This window comes from Notothenia rossii, assembly GCF_949606895.1.
Source record: "Notothenia rossii genome assembly, chromosome: 11".
Taxonomy (NCBI): domain Eukaryota; kingdom Metazoa; phylum Chordata; class Actinopteri; order Perciformes; family Nototheniidae; genus Notothenia; species Notothenia rossii.
Window position 1 is genome coordinate 15,203,201 of NC_136910.1, and position 20,501 is coordinate 15,223,701.

Consider the following 20,501-nt stretch of genomic DNA (forward strand, 5'->3'; position numbering starts at 1 on the left):
TTTATACATTTAATTACTGGGGTTCCATTTCTTCTGATTACCTAATTTGGGTGTGCACATTTGCCACGCGCAAACCTACCTCTTTTGGATTTGGAAAGGTTGGCATGTATGCTATTGTTTTGAAATTGGTTTAATTTGATCCAGCTTTTTTTATCCACAGATTCCTTAATTATATATCTCCGTCAAATCTGAAAACACAGACTTGAAAAACAAATGTTTAGATCCAGTATATTCACTTACCGTGAACTGTGTTCGTCGTCCATAACATACGCCTGCCCATACCATAACCCCACCACCACCATGGGCCACTCGATTCACAATATTACCCTAACCCTAACAACAGATACTGACTGGTTTTCGGACCCCCCGAAGACCCCCAAATAAAGCAAAAATGCACGTTTCAGAGTGGCCTTTTATAGTGGCCAGCCTAAGGCACACCTGTGCAATAATCATGCTGTCTAATCAGCATCTTGATATGCCACACCTGTGAGGTGGGATGGATTATCTCAGCAAAGGAGAAGTGCTCACTATCACAGATTTGTGAACAATATTTGAGAGAAATTGTTATTTTGTGGATATAGAAAATGTTTTAGATCTTTGAGTTCATCTCATGAAAAATGGGAGCAAAAAAAAAAGTGTTGCATTTATATTTTTGTTCAGTGTATATAATGGGACAAAAAACATTTTCTGAAATAGGAAAAGTCTTAAAATGCTATATCATTCGTAGATTTAGAGAATTGAAGAATGTGTTTCTTGGTTTGTATTTGGTCGTTAACGTTTCTCTTCTCCTGATACTTTATTGGATTAATATTATTTATAAATTAACATTGTGACTTTAATTTTGCATCTGGACGACCTTTCTTTAGTTCTTCTTTACACTTATGGGTTGCTTGCGAATTTAACCGAGAAAACGTATATTAAAACATGATAAATGATTTATTGATTATATTTGGCATTTCATCCTGACTCTTGAAATTAACTAAAGTTTAAAAACTAAAATGTTCCTCCACTCCCTCAATCAAAGGATAACACAGACATTTTACGGTGGTTACGCCCCCTGTGGGAGTGCATTGGTAATAACTTTATTGCAAAAATACAGGTTCCCTCTTTCCCCGAGCAACACCACCCCAGAACTGACACACACAGTCTACACACACCCACATACAATGTACCTGCAGTGGTAAACTCTTCACTCTCAGAACCTTTCGTGTCTCTCACCCTCACACTATTCACAAACACACACTTTCATCCTTTAGTTTACATTCATTCGCTCTTTCTCCATTTTTTTTTTTTTGCTCCCCACTACCTCCTTGTTGCTCTCTTTTTGCATTCCATAGGTTGAAACATAGCAGTTAGATGCAGAACAACAAAGTTCACCAGCAGCATTGAACATGAAATCTCCTCCACCCCTCTGTGTCTCTGCCAGAGTCCATGAGGGCGCCCGTGGGTGGGTGTGTCTGCCTCCTGGCTGTCTCCGATACAGGATCGTGAGGGAAGGTTGATTTGCATAGCGGACTCATGCGCTACAATTGGCTACATTCTCCCAAATCCAGAAACCCAAAAAAACAAACAAAAAAAACAACAAAATCTAAATGAAAATAAAAACAGCAATGTTAAATACGCTCTCTGAGTTAAGTGCCAACCTTTGGTTTAGTTACAACGATCAATCAACATCAGTAAATTCTAAAAGAACTTTACATTGGCCAGTTGTTGTATAAGGACTTTGTTATTTGTATATATTATTAAATAGAATAAAGCATATAATAAATGTACTCTACACATGTCAGAACGCTCCTCAGTAAAGGGGGTGAATGAAGTTATAACTGTTCATACAACTGAGGAATGGTTGACATCTCTGAAGAAGATAGCTCACTGGCCGAAAATATACCTCTAATACATATATATCATATAAAGCATATTCATATTAGACATGTCACTGTCTGAGGCTGAAGATGAGCATTTCCTATTAACATCTGAGGTCTCAAACAAGTTTCAGTGGGAGGGGGAAACAATAGTGTGAATCTGTAAGTGCCACTGAAATTCACCTGAGGCCTTTAAGTAAAATAACCGCCATCGAGCTGCTTCTCAGTCAAATAGCTTTCGGAAAGTGCACTTCTGCCATGTAACCTTGTAAAGCGCACTTAAGTCAATCAATGTTCTCACTGATAAATACTCAAGAGAAGGGTCTCCTAATGTACATACTCTCATTCCGTCTCGACTTTCCTCCCCTGTTTCCAATTTCTGATGCTACTGTTTCCGGTTTTGGAAGAAAAAGAACAAGCGTGAATCAAAGACAGCAAGAAAGAAAGGAAAGAAGAGGAAAAAAAAGAAGCGCTTTTCTTGTTTAATCTCCCGGTAGAAACGGGAGAGCTGTCATTTAGGTCAGCGAGCAGGTTTAGGGGGGGGGACGGAATCTCCAGCTAGACACTTGTGAAGTGCACTCCACTCCTATTTGAAAAGCAGACATGAGGAAGTACCACTTTAAATTTATCAATATTCGTTAATTATCATTATCAACATTCCATAAGGTCTTATTAATTAATATACAGGTTTCATACATGAGTTTTTCTGTACATGACTTTTTGTTATTAGTGATTTCAGTCTCTGGGCGGGTTTACTGTAAACTAACGAAAAGAAAAAGGAAAAAAGTATGGCAGTCCATCTAAAAACAGACCCAGTTCGGCTATGTGTGCGTCCAACAGGAAATGCCCGTGAAGAAAGAGGAAGAGACGTGGCTACTTAGTAGGGGTCTCCCCCCTGAGCTGAGGTTCCTTTAGGATGAAGGGGGTGAATTTACACTCGCACAGAGAAACCTCTCTGGGGGGAGAAACAAGAGTCCCGGGAAGTAGGTGGGAAGGTTGAGGCTGTAGTTTGGGGGTCAGAGTGACTGCATAGACAGAATAGTAGGTCAAGAAAGAGGAGGGGGGGAGTAGGGGGAGGTAAGCAGGGTGCTGCAGGCGCTGAGGGAGGCTCTACGTCAGTGCAGATGTGCATGTGTGCGTGCATGTTGTTTAAGGGAGGAGAAGGAGGAACATAATAGGAGTAGATCCTCCGGAGCCAATTCTAGGTCCGTCATGGCTGCTGCCCCCCCACACTGTGAGACGTTAGTGAAGCAGAGTGGGACTCCGGTCAGAAGACACCTTGACCCCCGTCAGACACAGCCAGAAACTCCCTGTACTCCCTGTTAGCTCCTAAAATAAAAGAGGAGACAACAGGTCAGATCAGTATGAAGGTGCACCTGGAATTAAAAGAGTGAGAGAAGTTTAAGGAACTGTGAAGTAGATTTGGAGCAGAAGAGATCAAGTATTTATTCACCTAGAAATCCAATCAGTTTGAGCGGCCACAAATGTTCTAGGAATTAAGATTTATAGAAGCATGGATTGTTCAATTTGCTATCCTGAACACATACAGATGTTCTGAACAAATATTATAATCTGTACTGTTAAATCTGTTTAAATGTGATATTTGGTGCAGCTTTTACATGACTGTACTTGATCCCTGATGTTCCCCATGTTCTAATTCAATCTAACACTAAGTAGAACATGTTGTCCAACTCGCTTTCACAACATGAATTATGTATTGAACACAAACCGTTCAAACACAATATGTCGTTGTTGCTGCACCATTTTAGTTTAATTATTTTGTTCTCCCTGTCTTGTATATCAACTGATCGAAAATTAGAAGTCGTCATTTTACTTTTGGATCTTTGAAATTTGAAAAGAATTCAATGTAAAGTGAGTTGAGTCTTCCACACATGTAAGTGTTATGAGTAAGAAATGAAAAGCTACAAACATATATATTTTGGTTGTCATGTGGTTAAGATGTCTTGTATTTATAGTCATGTATATTCCTTTTTCTAGTCATATGCCAAATTAATGTGTGCTTATGCTGTGTAAAAAATATATAGTATCATATTTTCTGGGAATTAACTTGAAATAGATTATATCGAATACATAGAATACTAGAAACCTGCTTATTCATCTCCCTTTAGATAACATAATAATAATATCTGGGCAACTTGTTACATTGTAATTCACCTCACATCTGAAACTGATTTAAAAAATGTGCCAGTGTCTAACCAAAGTTTTTAGTCCTCTGTTTTGTAATTATAATATTACTGACACATTTCAGGTTCAACTTTCAGCTTAATGTATAATGTATCCATTCTGAAAAAAAGAATGTAAGAGCTGAAGAAAACTAACAATGATACAGGGTAAGAGACATTACTGAAAACAAATATCAGAGAATAACAGCATCTCATAAAAGTATTTCAGATCAATGTGCTCCCACATTTAGGTGTGATTGTTGTCCTTTGGAAGTGTGAAAACCTGAGCCGTTTCCTCAGGATATAAAAACATCTCCAAAACAGAGAGACCTTTAATGACGCAAGCAAAAAACCAGACAAGGCTGCAGTTTATGTCTGTGTCATTTTGGCTTCAAAAGTTGGAGATCATTTTGTGATCAGAGCGGGTCCTAAAGGAAGAATGACGAATTTAGAGATGGATAAAACTGTTTTTATAGAAAGGACGCACGTTGGAGTTTGTGGAATATAACCTGCCTTTCCACAGTATTTACAAATTAGTGCACGTCCACAGGATTGAGCTATGTGCTAATAGTGGCTTAGCCTACTTTGTGCCAGATGAGTTTGCCAGAAAACAAAATGTGCACCAAAAAAATGATCTGGAACTCAAAGTAGCGTAACCAAGGAGATATATGCAGTCCTCTTAAGCAGCTGAGTGGTGATTATTAGAGTAATGTCATACAGGAGCCCAGCACAGTGTTTACCTGTGAAGCGGAGGAGGGAGGTGGTGATGAGAAGGTGTTGGTGATGAGGAGGATGGAGGAGATGATAGTGGTGGAAGAGCAACAGGGATTCAGAAGAGAGGAAGTAAGAAAGCAGAGGCACTGACATCAGCCTGCTTCACCTTTGAAAGAGGTAAGAGAAGCAGAGAGAGGACAGAGCACAGGGACGTGCAAAAGCTCTACGGCGACGCCACATTCAGGCTGATGCAGTTTAACAGCACGGCCACAGGGAGGCAGCAGAGCACAGGAAGTCACACTCACAAAGCTGCGGGTTGCAGTCAGGCGGCCGCGGCGCGAGGTCACTACGGTGCCGCTCAGGCTCCGTCCAATTCGTCTCAGGTTCTCCCCATCATCAGGCCCCGCCCCCAAACGCAGATCCCGCATCGTCATTGGCTGCAAGGAGAACATGTCAGTCAGACGCTGGGAAATGGATCCAATTGAAGACCTGCAAACGTTAGAGGGGATCGGTTAAAAATACGTTACCTTGTTGAGGTAGGTGGGGGTGCTGGTGCTGTCTGCCCCATACACACTCCTCTCCATGTCTGCGTTGGGGGTCTTGGAGCGCCCCTGCCCCCCCACCCTTGATATTAGCCTCTCTGATGGACTGCACCCTAAAAACACACAGGCAGGGAAGGAGGTCAAAACAGGAACACTCATGATGTATGTTCATTTAGTGGCAGCTTTTAAATAAACTCAACGCTATTTCTCTCCACGTTCTTAAATTAAGCTTTGCATTATTTAGCCATTTCATATTATTATGGTCTGGCCCTTTATTAATGCAATATATCACACTTACTGAGTCAACTGGTCAAACACAAAATATTGTTTTTATGGTTGCCCCATTTCAGGTAATTAAATATGTGTTTTGCATTGATTTATAAACATTTTTCAGTAATTTATCTTTTCTTTAAGCTTTGGATTTTTGGCTAAAATTTAATTTAAAGTTCTGTGATTTCAATAAGTAAAATGACAGCATACCAAAAGGTCTCCTCGGTTAGGGGTGCTAGGCAATACTTTTTAATTGACCCAAATCAGCTGCAACAACCTGTCTGCAGAAATACTCTGGTGCTACCATTTTCTTGTTATATAAAAATGTAGGACATTTCAGTGTTAAAATACTACATACAAAAAAACAACTTAAAATGACAGCAGTATGAACATTACATTAGTATAGGGTTGTTGCTTTTTTTACATTTCTAAACCATTTTAAACATGGTTTTTAATACAATGCTCTTAGTACATTTATAGGATTGACTCAAGTAAGGAATCTAACTTCACTATATACATACTGAATGTTCATTTGAATTTCTGTTTTGAGAATTACGAACCACTGACAATTATTTTCAGTATCTATTCATCTTTTCCCTTTTGTACTGATTCATTGATAATAATTAATTCAGAAATTCAAAAGGCTCAGGGTAGAGACTATACATTGCATGTTCTTTTCCCAAACAACCTGAAAGCCAGATATTCTCTATTAACAATGTAAAACATAATGAAAGCTAATGCTTATTCATTGGCTGTTACTTCTTTTGATGAACATTGAGAAATGTTCTGATCATTTAAATAATGATTAAAAGATTACTTTTAAGTTTCTGTTCTGTACAAACTTGTAGGGGTGGGTGTGTGTGTGTGTGTGTGTGTGTGTGTGTGTGTGTGTGTGTGTGTGTGTGTGTGTGTGTGTGTGTGTGTGTGTGTGTGTGTGTGTGTGTACCTGTCCTTCCAGCCTGCAGACTGGCTTGGTAAAGGGAGTCAAGCTCAGACAGCTCAGCCTCTTCGCGGTCACAGCGGTGATCACTCTGTTGCCCTGGGGCATGCTGGGAGCTGTAGTGCCCTGGAGAGGACTGGCAACTGTAGCTGTGTTGCTGGCTGGTGGTCTGCGGCCTGATGGGGACACAGCGGTCCGGGGGGGTGTCGTACGGAGTCACCACGGCGTCGGGACGGTCCAGACTCCAGGAGGACCAATGACGTGTGGCGCTGTCAGCCGCGGCTTCTTGCCCCGGCCAATGAGCCGCACCGGTGGGGGACTGAAGCTCGGGGGGCTGCCAGGGAGGTTTTCTTTGCTCGGAGCCTTCCAGAGGGGAAGATGGTGCAGGAGTATAGGACGGAGGAGGAGGACGTGAGTGTGTGTGTTCATGGTGTGTGGAGTGTGCAGTGTGTATGGTGTGTGTATCCCAGAGACGCAGAGGAAGCGAGGGCAGAGAGATAGCTAAGTGCTTCCCCAGGGGTCTGACACTCACCCCCCCTGCCTGCAGCAACTCGCACAACCTCACCCCCGTCCCCACCCTCCCATCCTCGCCTTCCAACCCTCTCCTCCCCATGCATCCACAATCCTCCTCCTCTTCCTCTTCCTCCCCTCGGCTGGAAGGGGCGCAAGGGTGAGGGATGCTGAGGGTGAGCGCGGGTCGAGGGGGAGCGTGGCGATAGGGTGGAGGGGGCGGGCCCGGGCCCAGAGCAGCGTCCTGGTTGGGCGTTGCCTGGTCCTCTTCCTCCTCCTGATTGGGCGTCAGCAGTACTTGGACCGGGCCAGGCTGTCCACTGGAGGAGACAAGAGAGGGAGGGTGTCAGTCAGCATGCAGCACGAAAAAAGAAAACCCCAAAAAACAGAGCTGCTCTGACGTCAGGTGAGTTACTGCATAGAGGGAAGGTCACAACTGCACACCGGGATAAACAAGCAGAAAACACACACACACAAGCTTGCTTTCAAAAGGAACAAACAGCTAGGAACACACAATGATGCAGCCCTGTGCAAGCATCGCTTCGTTTGTGTATGGGTTCTCACTGCCATGCTGTTAATGACAGGTTGCTGCACATTCACCACACTGAACTCTCGGATCTGAACACATCCACCTCAAACAACTCAAGACTTTAATGTGATTATCAAAACAGCAATTTAGCTTCTGCTGCTCCGGTGCTGTATATCTAGAGTAATTCAGTCTCGGGGGGACGCTATATTACTTTAATGATTTACATGCATTGATATGTGGAGGATAGGATGTATGTTGAACATTAGAGGAGCCTCTCTGCAGAGACTCGGTGTGTGTGTGTGTGTGTGTGTGTGTGTGTGTGTGTGTGTGTGTGTGTGTGTGTGTGTGTGTGTGTGTGTGTGTGTCTGTGTGTGTGTGTGTGTGTGTGTGTGTGTGTGTGTGTGTGTCTGTGTGTGTGTGTGTGTCTCTGTGTGTGTGTGTGTGTGTGTGTGTGTGTGTGTGTGAACAGATAGTCGTTAAATTTGTATTTTTAAAGACAGCGTGCGCAAACCTGTCTGTGTCGACGTGAACGCTGGCCCCCATCCCCCACATTAACTCCCCCGTCTCTTTTCAGCCTTAGTAATTACCCAGCAGGCTTTGCAGCAGCGAGCTATAAATCAGAGGCGTGTGTTGATCAATAGAGGAGAGGAGGAAGGTAATAAAAGAGGCTGAGCGCTGAGCTTTACCTCCTCCTCTTTGCCTCCATCCTGCTGTTAACAGTTTGGATTGAACATTTATTCATTTTCATGCTGAGTTGAATTGAAACAGAGACTTAATCCGATGTTAACATGACTAAGTCAAAATCCACACATTGTAACACCCATGCGCAGTAATTAAGCTGTTTAAAGCGCAGCAGGAGGACTATATGTAATAATAATAAAGACGATTTGAAGTTTGAATTACCCTTTATGAGACACAATATCTGTAACTTGCTAACCCAGAGAAGTTGAACCTAAGATTCTAACATAAGAAAGAGTCTTGAAATGAAACTATGTCATTGTAAAATATTTGTTATTTTGTGTGTTTTGTTTACATAATTATTAGTTCATGTATATGAGGTGGCTGTAGCTCAGTGGACAGTGTGCTGGACTTTGAATCAGGGGATAGCAAGTTTGAGTCCCACTGCAGTCAGCATGTCGTTGTGTCCCTGAGACACTTCACCCCAAATTGCTCCTGTGGGGATTGTCCACAGTACTGAATGTATGTAAGTCGCTTTGGATAAAAGTGTCTAACAAATGACATGTAATATTGTAAACCATTTTTCTTTCATGCACTTGTGAATGTTGACCTTTCATAACCAGTCTTCATTCAGTTAGAAAGAAAACACCTGAATTAACATTTCAGTGTTCCTTTGGCTAATGTTGTCTATTTTAAAGTTTTTCCTATTTAAAAACAGTTAGCAATAAAAAACAATTGCTTTAGTATAAGTAATAGCTTGTATTGTCTCCCGTACAATTGTGACAATTGACCACCTAAACAAAAGTTGACATATTTTTCTTGTCTTAACAATGGTGTGAAACTTAAAGAAATCCACATGCTTGGACCCCGTTATACTTGCCTGCAATTCTAATAATTATCATTAAATGTTATTAATGATATATCTCAGCTACGAGATGAGCAGCCTCACTCTTTTTAAATATTAAATGTGAAACTCTATGACAACTGAAGCTCACTTTCCCTTCATCACACAGCACAACTAACACATCAGGAGGAGAACAGAGTGACGGTAACACAGAAGCACAGCAGCACAAAGACACACACAAAAACAGCACAGGATCTGTGACTACAATGGCTCCGCAGCACACAGAACAGACACACAGAGACGGACTGCAGCTTTACAGTGAGTGCATAGAGGGACAGATCAGCGGCACACAGAGAGCGAGGGAAGCCTTGGCAGCACACAGCTACAAAGAGCAGCACAACAACAACGATGCAGGGAAGCATTGAAGCACGGAAAAGCCGAGAGCAACTCTGTCTCTCTTTTCATTCTCGATGGCAGCAACAGAGCCCAGCAAAGCAGGTTTTCACTGCACTGCATCAAACACACAGACACAAAAGAATACTGTATAAAGTCGAGTGTGTGTGACACACATACACACATACACACATACAGCAGGATGTGAGAGTGCAGTGCATCTGGGAATTTAGGGCAGCCAGAGCTGAGGACACACATATGAGGGTGTTTTTGGACAGCCAGCACCCAGAGGACCCCCACTGAGGAATCCTGAGGTGGGTTTGAGAACATCTTGAACTGAGGACACACACGAAGTGAGGGAGGGAGGGTGGGGAGGGAGGGAGGGAGGAAGGGGGTCTGATGTGGTTTTGAGACAGGCACCGCTGCGGACACATAAGGGTGGACAGTGATGGTACCTGCGAGGCCCCTGTGGGCGGGCGCTTCCTGTCTCCCGTTCCATTTCCTGTTCCTGCCTGCGTTTGATTGGGCCCCCAGTGCTCCTCATGCACGCAGCTACAGCCAATCCGCTATGAGCGTTAGCCTCATGCAGGGGTCTGAGCACAGCTGAGGATGTTAACAACAGAGCGGGAGATAAGAAGAAGAAAGATATAAGGACGGAGTGGCAGAGAAAGGAAAAAGAGTGGGTGAACGCAAAAGTAGAAGAAGAAACATAAAAGAAGAATACCAGAAGGAAAGAGTAAAAGATAAAGACAGAGACAAAATATGAGAATGACAGAACAGGTGAGACAAAAGGAGAAAATAGAAGCAGAGTAGAAGGAGTGGTTATGAGGGGGCCGGCATGCATTACGCTCCTCTAAGTCAAGGTTTGTATTTATACATGTATAGAGTTGCAAAGTAGGAGGATTCGTGTCTGTTGTAGTTGGAGAACTTGTTTATATCGGTTAATTTATACAAAGGTAAAGCCACTTTTCATTATATTTCGCATTGACAACAAACGCGCAGTAGGAGCTGCTCAGATTTATATGTTCTTTTTTTATAGCTATAGCTGCTGGGACTCATGGGTAACTAAGAATCTCACCATCAAACTGATGGGAAAAGACTATAAAGAATTAAAGCTGAAACACTTAAAACTCAAAATCCAAAACTTGTCTTATCTTTAAAACTAGATTAGGGCACTTTTATAAAATGAAATATAACATACTCTATAGTGTATGATAAATTAAAGTGTAATCAATAAGAATATAACATACCCAGGCTCAAAGTAATTCACTTAGGTGTTTAACATCTCAAACTTGGTTTGGACTGATATGACCAGTAACCTTTGATAGCTAATGTAAACAAATGTAATACTAATAATCTACAGTAAAGTTCCTGAGTTAGTTCTCTGAGTTTTTAAATTCTAAGAAGACTTTATAGTGAGGGGAAATCCTTCCACACCCACCATCTCCTCCCGCTTTGCAACTCTATTGTAAATGCATCGATATGTAAACGTGGACTGTAGTTAGTAAGTCAACAAAGTCAAGATTAGATAAGAGAGGAGCAACGTTGAGGCTACGTTCATGAAGCCGCAGAAACCAGACAGAGAAAAAAGTTTCACTCTTTTAAGACAAAGCTTTCTTTGGCACCTAGCCTTGTGAACGCACCCTGAAAGGGGTTACTTGTAAAAGAAATATGCGTACAACAAGGAGGACAACAAAAGAACAGCCATCCCCTATCCCGGCTTGACTTTAAAGACTTTTGATTGATAGAGACAGAATAAAGGAAGGTTGGTGGCAGCTCTGTTGTTGTCGTTGGCTGTAACGTCCTCTAAAACACTGAGGCAGATTGTTTGGAGTCCGGATAAAACCATCAATAGGGATATGGGAAACCAGATTATTTACGTAATCGCACTGATAGTGATGCCATCTGTTCGCTAGCAAGTCGTCCTTTCACTTCATCAAGGTTGAGTGTACTCACAGGGGTGTGTGTGTCTGTATGAGGTTGTGTGTGTGTGTGTGTGTGTGTGTGTGTGTGTGTGTGTGTGTGTGTGTGTGTGTGTGTGTGTGTGTGTGTGTGTGTGTGTGTGTGTGTGTGTGTGTGTCAGGTACATGAGGCTGAACACACTGAAGCACACACAGTAGGACAGACAGGACAGAACATAATAATCCCTGATATAGTTTTAGCTAGGTGCTGAGCTGGAGGGTACAACCTGCACACCTGCCGTTCAGACAAGACTCTCTTGCTCTCACACACACATTCAGACCAATATGTTCTTCAAATAGTAACACAGGCAAAGACAAATATGATTTGATATGATGCAAGGACCAAATATACATGAGCACACACACAAATAAGGACCACATCAAAATGACAGAGCATGTTGTTGAACGGTTGATGTATTAAATGTCTCAAGTCCTGATTGTGACTAGTGAAATTAAGCACATCGCCCCTAAATATGGACTAGCCACAGACGGATTAAACAGGACGGAGAGTCTACAGTCTTTAAGCACAGTTGGCCCGAGGTAATTGTTAATGTTGGCTAAGCTGCAAACTCAGAGGCAAAAAAAGGAGGTACCGCGGGATGCCAAACTCTGCAGTTCATCGAATCAGAACTGGCTCCAACAGGAAGTTAATCCACAAGGATCTCCATGTTACATGCCCAACGTTACAGCATGAATAAACATGTTTATAGCCTAAAAAAAACATATCAATTATATTAAGGATTAGACGGGAGTTATTCTCTACCAACGACTCCTCAGAAACCAATGTGTGGCGTCACAGAGAATACATCCATATTATATACGGTCTATGGAGTCAACATGATATAATGCTGATGTTTAGGGTGTTAGCATGCTAATATGCTAATCAGCCTAAATTGACACAAATAGCTGTACTTTTTTGTAGTACCTTATAAAGATATATATATCCCTAATGAGACAGCAATAGTCAGTATGACTCATCCTCATGGAACAATTCATGTCTGTAAAGATTTTCGTTATTTTTTGGTCAGAGACAAATTGGTGCAGGAAAAGATGAGTGACGGTTCCAAAACACTTTATCCTACACTTCCTATAAAGCACCTCTAAATGTTTTTGTAAGACCCCTCCTGGTATATGCTTAAACTTCCAAAACTCCAAAGCCAGAAATTAAATGACTCATCTGTAAATCAAATGGTAGCATCAGAAGCTGCTCTAAAACCACAGAAGACATTACAGTCACATTATTCCCTGCGACAAATACATCGAATTTGACATGTGTAATTGGTGGAGTGGCCCTTTAAGTGTTACCTGAGTCTCACGTTTACAGCTCTGAAGCACAATCTCACAACAACACACACACACACACACGAAGATGCACTGTGACACAAATATACTCAAACACACACATCCAACAAGAAAAACACAACCCACAATCTTCCTGTGAAATGAGAAACAGAAGCTCCTTTCCCTAGAGATTTGAACTTGGACTGTGATTGAGATTTTGAATGGGAATCAGCCTGAAAAACGTTCCCACTCAGTGATGGTCAGTGAACATAGGAGTGCAGCTAGAGCTCAGCTGGAACTGTCAGACACAAACACATACACACACGCAACAAACACACACACAACAAAATCCCTCATGGATGACACGCAAAAAACAAATATATACAGTACTAAGAGTATCCTAACTGAAGTAATAGACAAATGAAAAATAACGACGGAGTGAGACAGATGGAGAAACAGACGAACAGATGGGAATGAGGACAAAGAGGAGACAGAGCACACAAGTCACTGCGACTGCTAAACGGGACAACAGGTGATAATGTGACCTTAGAGCTGCAGCGGGCAGAATTGTAACATAAAACACACCATGTTGTCACGCCAAGGATCGGCAAACCGCCTCACATCCCTCTCATTAAAAAGGTCATAAACGTACCCTTTGGTTTTGGTTTTGTCCAAAGTCAAACATTTAGATTGAAATTGTGTAATAAGTTAGTGATCTTTTTTACTATCGGGGGTATACAACACTACGAAGTTGCCCTGTGCAGCTTTAAATGCAGTTGTCTTATTCATAAAGGGCCAGTTCACACAAATGTACAGAAAATCAATATAATCTCTTTGACTAATTCTGGTTTCTCGTCATGCAGACAGTCTCCAGCAAATAAATAGTATCTTTAAACTGTTGTAAGTTTGAGCGAATATGTTTCATGTAAGTTTGTGTGAACTGACCTCTTTCAGTCTCCTTAAAACCTTCTAACCTCTCCTGCACCCTCACTCCCTCTCATATATTCCTTTTGTCTCTCTCTTCACCCTCCCTTCCTTTGCCATACCCTGGTGTTGGAGCTGGTCCAGGTCCATGAATTTGCTGGGTTTGGGGTTGAATCCCATGGCCTTCTCTCGCTCCGCCTCCCTTCGCTTCAGCTGCTCCTGTTGGCGGGCTCTCCTCGCCACCTCCTCCTGCAGCTCGTCCAGCTCACTGCGCCCTCGGCCGCCTGAACAAAAAGGAAAACATGTCAAATGTTGCACTTACAGTAGATAAATGCAAACACATGCAGGAGCACACACCTGTGTTGGTGCCGCCGCCCCAGCTGGGTGAGGGCAGCTCCTGCAGGATGGCACCGCTGCTCTTTGACTTTGGCACCGAACGCCAGGAAGGTCCTGACATCAGTACCCGTTTCTGTTGCCCCACCTCCCTGACATGATGAAAGGAAAAGAAAACAAGAAAAATAAGAGACAAGGAAGAAGAAGGAAGAAATGTTGAGGGAGGATCATACGTCTCTTGACGAATTTGTCCAATGATTGATTTGTTGTTCTGGCCACTATTGTAGGACAATTTTTTGTTGTTAATGTCCCATTCGTATTTCTCGCTGATAAAATGAGATTGAACGTGACAGAGAAACCAGGAGAGGGAAAGAAAATGACCGAAGGAGACAGAAAGGAAGAGACAGTAATTGATATTTGTGTACCTATCGGGGCTGCTGCTGTTTCTTTCACTGCTCTCGTAGCCACTCTCCATCCTCTGGATCAGACGCGGTTGGTGTTCCACCCCTCTCAGAGGCGGAGGGGGAGGAGGACCCATTGTCCGCCCACCGCCCAGAGACCTGGGCTGTCCGACCAGCCCAAACCCTGCCTCACACTCCCCAACCTCCCTCCCTTCAGCCTCCTGCAGTCCTGGCGGTGTGGGGGGAGCAGGGCCTGCCAAGGGAAAGACGCTGTGCGGCTCCGGAGGCCGAGAGGGACCAGGCAGGGTGTTGTAGCCCAGAGAGGGGCCTCTCGGTCGGGTGAAGATGCTATCGATGTTCAGGGCCTCTCTCCTGGGCCTCCAGGTCGGCCTGTAGCGGCCTCCAGAAGAACTACAGCCAAGGGGAGAAGATGTTACATGGGAAAGTTAAGTCATGATTGTGCTTGCCAAAATAATCGAGATTTAGGATATTTTCTAGATAATAATACAAACATTACCTTATGTGTTGCTAAGAAACAACCATTTGTGTTGAATCACAGATAAGGATATCAAGAAGTATAAGGTATCCCTGCATTAATAAAGATTCAATTTAAAAAAGCAGAAGAAAGCAGAGTCTGTTTTTTGTCATACATGATACTTCCTGTATTTTAAAATCACTACCAAGATTTTGTATCACTTGTGAGTGTGCTTTATCTCAAACCACAATACAATGCTAAACCGTACCATATCTAGAGATTGTATATTACATGACTCTAGGAGTGGAAAGAATACTATGATATCCCACCAAAATACAAGTTCCTCGACTTTTGAAAACTACTCAAAAAGTGCAAATGTATCTCTCAGTGAAATAAGAAGGTAGAAAACAAATGATAGAGGGTATAGAGAGTTCAGTCAGTCCACCCACGCAGAGCTTAAACATTTAATGCCAAAACAGTACCGAAGTAACAAATCCTTTTTATACTTCAAAGCGCTTTTTGTGTTTAAAGTACTTTAACTTAAGTATGGTCTTAAATGCAGGACTTTAACATACATTACATTGTTTTACCACTGATTATTATAATAAGTGACTGATTATAGAAAGGATTCTACAGGGAAATTAAAAAACGTTTGTCCACTTATGATTTGATACGGTGAGTTTGTTATTGTGTCACATGACGTTGATACCAGAAGACGAAATAGCAACAGTGACGGAGATTTTGTGTTGTCAGAGCTTGGTGTGTTGGAGTACAAAAAGCATAGTTCAGTGTTTTCTTAAAGATGTTCAGTGTCATGGCTGAAGCTTAAGCTGATTCTGACAATACAAGACAAGATTTCTGAACTTCTCTGTTTTGCGAATGCCCTCTGCAGCGTACTCGCTCAATACTGGACCAACTGCAAACATTGTTATCCCCATTCGTTACTTAGACATAGAATCATGGGGAAATATGTGCCAGGTTGGAAAATACTGAAGTCCCCCAATAATAAGGAGGATTTGAATACTTTTAACATCTCATATTAACTGCATAGTGTACTGAATTTAGCATACCTTAATAGTCAGACGATGATATTATGAGAACATTTAAAAATACAACTTTACACAGTTTTAATGTGAATTCAAGATGTTCTTACTGTAAGTGAGATGTGTTTGTGTGCGTCAGCAGTGCAGTACCTGGACTTGCTCTCACTGCTGGTGCTTTCATCCTCCCAGTGGGGGCCCCCAACCCCGCCCTCACAGCCCCCGACTCCTGACGAAGAAGAGGAGGACAGGGGACGAGACGAGGATGAGGAGGAGGTGAGCGGCCGGCGGGAGGAGAGGAGGAAGACGGCCGTCTCCTTGTACTCCTGCAGAGGAGGAGAGGAAGGGCGGGGAGGACCCTCCACTGCTGACTCTGAACGTGGGAGAAGAAAGGCAGAACAAGTCAATCCAATAACTTTTGTATTCATCCCACAGGGGGGCAATTATGTAGGCAACAGTGCTAGTAAATATGAGAATAACCAGTATGGAGGTGCATAACCTAAAGAGACTGCAGTGGAGAAGCACACAGCACTTCATTACCACTAATTGCTCTTACTTGTATCTCAAACAAGTACCGCAGTTGAGTACTTTCTCCCTGAAAACACTGCAGTCCCTTGTGTGTTTGCAGTTGTTCGGCGCTGCCAACAATGCTAACAATGTTTTCTAGTTGAACTTGTATATATAACTTTACGACTGGATTTGAAATGCAGTTTTACCTCCAGCGTCGGCACAGTGCTGCGGTGTGCCGATGTCGTAATTACACACCACCGTGGTCTGGGACTCGCTGGAGAGGTGGCTTCCCGTGGACTGGTGGAGGGATCGGCTGCGGGTGGCGCGGTGACTCGAGCTGTCAGTGGAAGAGTCAGTACGAGTGTCGCTGGATATAGACGGCTCCCGACCTGAGATAGAAAAGAAGATTTTAAGAGAAAAAAGAGGGATTATCTTTTCGTTAATCCTGTATCTCCATATGTTTACAGTGAAAGGGCAGGGGAAATAAGTTCCAGCTCTGCAGTAGAAAAGCAGAAGTTGCATTAAAGGGTTGAAGGTCAGGGCCTTAAATCTGTAACCTCACATGCCCCCCCGCGTGGATGATAAACACTGAGTAATCTGATCTGTAGCAGAGTGTGTCGTCTTTGCTGTACCAGAGTCTTCGCTGTCGTAACCGGCCTTGCTGCTGCAGTGCTGGAGCTCCAGCTGTGGATTGGAGCTGGTACAGGGGTTGGAGCTCTCCTGCAGTATCACCGGCGTCCCACGGGGGTCAGCGTAGAGCAGCAGCAGGGGCTGATAGTGGCCTTTGATACAGCGAGACACCACGTCCTTCCACTTAGGGCCGATCTGGAGGTGCAGCGGGGCATCACACACACACACACACACACACACACACACACACACACACACACACACACACACACACACACACACACACACACACACACACACACACACACACACACACACACACACACACACACACACACACACACACACACACACACACACACACACACACACACACACACACACACACACACACACACACACACACACACACACACACACACACACACACACACACACACACACACACACACACACACACACACACACACACACACACACACACACACACACACACACACACATGAACCCACACACAAGCATACATAAAGAAAATCTATCTGTATTAGGATATAACATTACGCATATTCCACCAAAACCAGAAGGTCAAACACACACTGTGCTGCTCTGTGTCCTTATTGATATCATATTATCACAGCTTTCCATTAGCTCAATAACCTAATATGCCAAAGTGTACACTGAGACTGATAAAAGGGTCAAGGACACTTTATATCACACTTTGACACAAACAAACCCGGCTTTCCTCAATACAGTATATCATTTCCCAGCCCTATAGAAGATAAATCATGAAGTACTGCACCATAAGACCAGTTCTAGCACACAAACCTGCGGCAAGAATAAAACAAAGGGCGGGATTAAAGATTTAAACACATAATCAATGTGCGAGCCGCCCCGCTGACCATGCAGCAGTGGAAGTAACACACAGCGTAGTTCTTGTCATCGCAGCTGCACTCGCAGGCACAACTGGAGATGCAGCAGATACTGTAGCAGCACCCCCTTCCCTGTGTTGCAGCATGCAGCCTCCAAACTGTGTCTCACCTCTTTGACTTGGGCGTCGTCGAAGTACATCCACTTGCGTATCTTGGTCTGGAAGAAAAAGGTGGAGTAGTGCTTGCCGTAGTAGCAGACCATGCCCACCAAGTAGAGCTCCGCCTGGCGAGCCCTCTCCTCTGTCACACGGTAGAACAACTACAGAGAGAGAGAGAGGGAGAGAGGGGAGGAGACAGGGAGGGAGGGAGGGATGCAGGGAAGAGAGGTGTGCAGCAGGGGGGGGGGGGGGGGGGGGGAGATAATGTTAATAAAAGCACATTTTTGCTCACCTGGTTCATCTGTTGTATACAGTTATACTTCACTTTCCTCTCATTGTATACTGTACATACTGCACAGTGATACACATGTATACTGCAGTTAAATGCAGAAATGATGGACATTAATACGACTGCTTTGCACATCTTACGTAGGCAGTACAATGGGATAAAAGTTAGGGGTTTAAGACCATGACCTTCTGTATCCTTCTATTTTATTGTGTTCTGTTTTGCCCTTTATTCACAGCTGCTGCAAAAGCATATCCTTACTCACTGATCTAGGAATGCAACCAACAACTACTCTAATGATGGATCACCTTATTAAGTCAATTCTTCCTCATAAGTTTACACACAATTTCCATAGATAAAAGTAACTTCCATTCCATTTTCAAAAAGTTATTCTCTGATTTTTGTTGTTGTATTAGTTGATTAGTATCATTAGGAAACTGCACTTTAGAGTGACAGAAATAGTATTCTTTCAAGAAGCACTTGTTTAGCATACTGCAAGCAGAAGACCAGAGTAAACGTATCTGTTTTTTTATCCCAGGTAAAGTCATTAGGACAATATCCAACAATGTTCAACCACATTGCCTTTCTTCCTCATATCTTGCAGCCATACACTACTTACAATCTAAAAACTCATGGACATTCGATATACAACCAAACAAAAATCCTCATATTTTAGAAGTTGGATGCAGCTAGTGCTCATTATTTCCGCTTGATAAATGACCTAAAGTTACCTATTTATTGTAAAAGATTAATCGTTTCAGGACTACAACAATCTAATAGAGGAGGGATAGAACATGAAAGTGTACCGGGGAAGCTGAGAAGAGAGAAATCTGAGGACAGACAAAGAGAGAAAGTGAAAGCAGTGGAAGAGGATGAGGGATTCAGGAGGCAGATGGGTTCACTTCCGCTGATTTGAACGCGCAGACAAAAGCAGAGAATGCGATAGATTGTGCCTCCGATTTGTATTTGACAACTAGCTTCATCTCGCAACCGAGGGATGATAACGAGGGGAAGCGGCGGCGGGCGGAGAGGGAAGATAGAAGATAGAGGGAAGAACTTGACTCATTGTAACACATAGTCATATTCACTGATCCATTATTCATGGGTATCGCTCCAGAATGCGTCTGGAGATGTTACAGGGGCATTAAAATGCATCAACATTACTCAGTCATGACACAGAGTATCAGGGGTCTCGTGTGTGTGTGTGTGTGTGTGTGTGTGTGTGTGTGTGTGTGTGTGTGTGTGTGTGTGTGTGTGTGTGTGTGTGTGTGTGTGTGTGTGTGTGTGTGTGTGTGTGTGTGTGTGTGTGTGTGTGTGTGTGTGTGTGTGTGTGTGTGTGAGAGCAGAAGCTCTAACAGAATAATGGAAGTCAGGTGTTCCATTGTGTGGTGTGTGTTATAATTTCTCATTTCAGTGTGAGCTGCAACGGGATTGGTTGAGTTTCCTGGCCTCTGACGCATGCACATGGTTGTATTCTGTATTTATGATTGTCATTAAGTGTGTATTTGAGTGTTGAGCACATTTACACAACTGTGTTTTTCTAGTAGTATATGTGTGTCCTTGAAAGTGTTTATATCTCGATGCTGGACCACTAGTGTGTGTTCAACATGCCTCTGAGTATTTGCACCTCTGATGTGGGGGTTAAGTTTCTGGTTTTGTTTATTTAGAGAGGAAATATAATATTAATCATACTTTTTCCTGCGTGTGAAAATACATCAGGGTTTCTGGAGTTCCAACTAACACAAAAACTATGAAATTAAATATTTGTTCTAGCCTGTCTGCGTCATCAAGCCAACAGATTGATATCCACTTCCTGGGTCACTATATGCCGTACTGTACATGCCTGTAAAAGTATGTCAAGTGTTAAGCTCTCTCCATAGGGGGAGAGTTCAGCTGTGTGCCAACGGAGGACTGTTGTTAAGCGTGGATCAGAATTTATTTGAATATTCAACAATTTACTGTATAAACAAATATTGGCATTTCTGTGTAGCCGAAGTGCTGAAATAAAAAATGTATACCATGGCCGGCTGAGACAAAAGTCTGTGTTCAAGTGATTACAGGAGCCGTCTTAAGGTCCTGTCATTTATTTTTTTATAGAAAGCCCTGCCTATGTTGCACATCTTTAATATAGAAGACCAATTTCTTTTTGTCTTCCCTTTCAGGACTGG

At 43.0% G+C, this 20,501-nt stretch overlaps 1 protein-coding gene across 8 annotated transcripts in view; it reads right to left on the reverse strand.

The window, feature by feature from the left end:
• Positions 1–917: 917 nt before the first annotated feature.
• The window catches only part of usp54b (ubiquitin specific peptidase 54b), a 56,835-nt gene continuing 37,251 nt past the window's right edge, over positions 918–20,501 (reverse strand). For all 8 annotated transcript variants that reach the window (XM_079658542.1, XM_079658539.1, XM_079658540.1 and 5 more), the window contains 12 exons: positions 18,059–18,208; positions 17,023–17,215; positions 16,597–16,779; positions 16,034–16,253; positions 14,390–14,776; positions 13,989–14,116; positions 13,754–13,915; positions 9,921–10,068; positions 6,518–7,341; positions 5,287–5,414; positions 5,065–5,196; positions 918–3,191 (listed from right to left, as the gene is read on the reverse strand). In XM_079658542.1, coding sequence (XP_079514668.1) covers positions 3,105–3,191; positions 5,065–5,196; positions 5,287–5,414; positions 6,518–7,341; positions 9,921–10,068; positions 13,754–13,915; positions 13,989–14,116; positions 14,390–14,776; positions 16,034–16,253; positions 16,597–16,779; positions 17,023–17,215; positions 18,059–18,208 — 2,742 coding nt within the window. In that variant the 3' untranslated portion in view covers positions 918–3,104. The remainder of the gene's footprint in view (positions 3,192–5,064; positions 5,197–5,286; positions 5,415–6,517; positions 7,342–9,920; positions 10,069–13,753; positions 13,916–13,988; positions 14,117–14,389; positions 14,777–16,033; positions 16,254–16,596; positions 16,780–17,022; positions 17,216–18,058; positions 18,209–20,501) is intronic.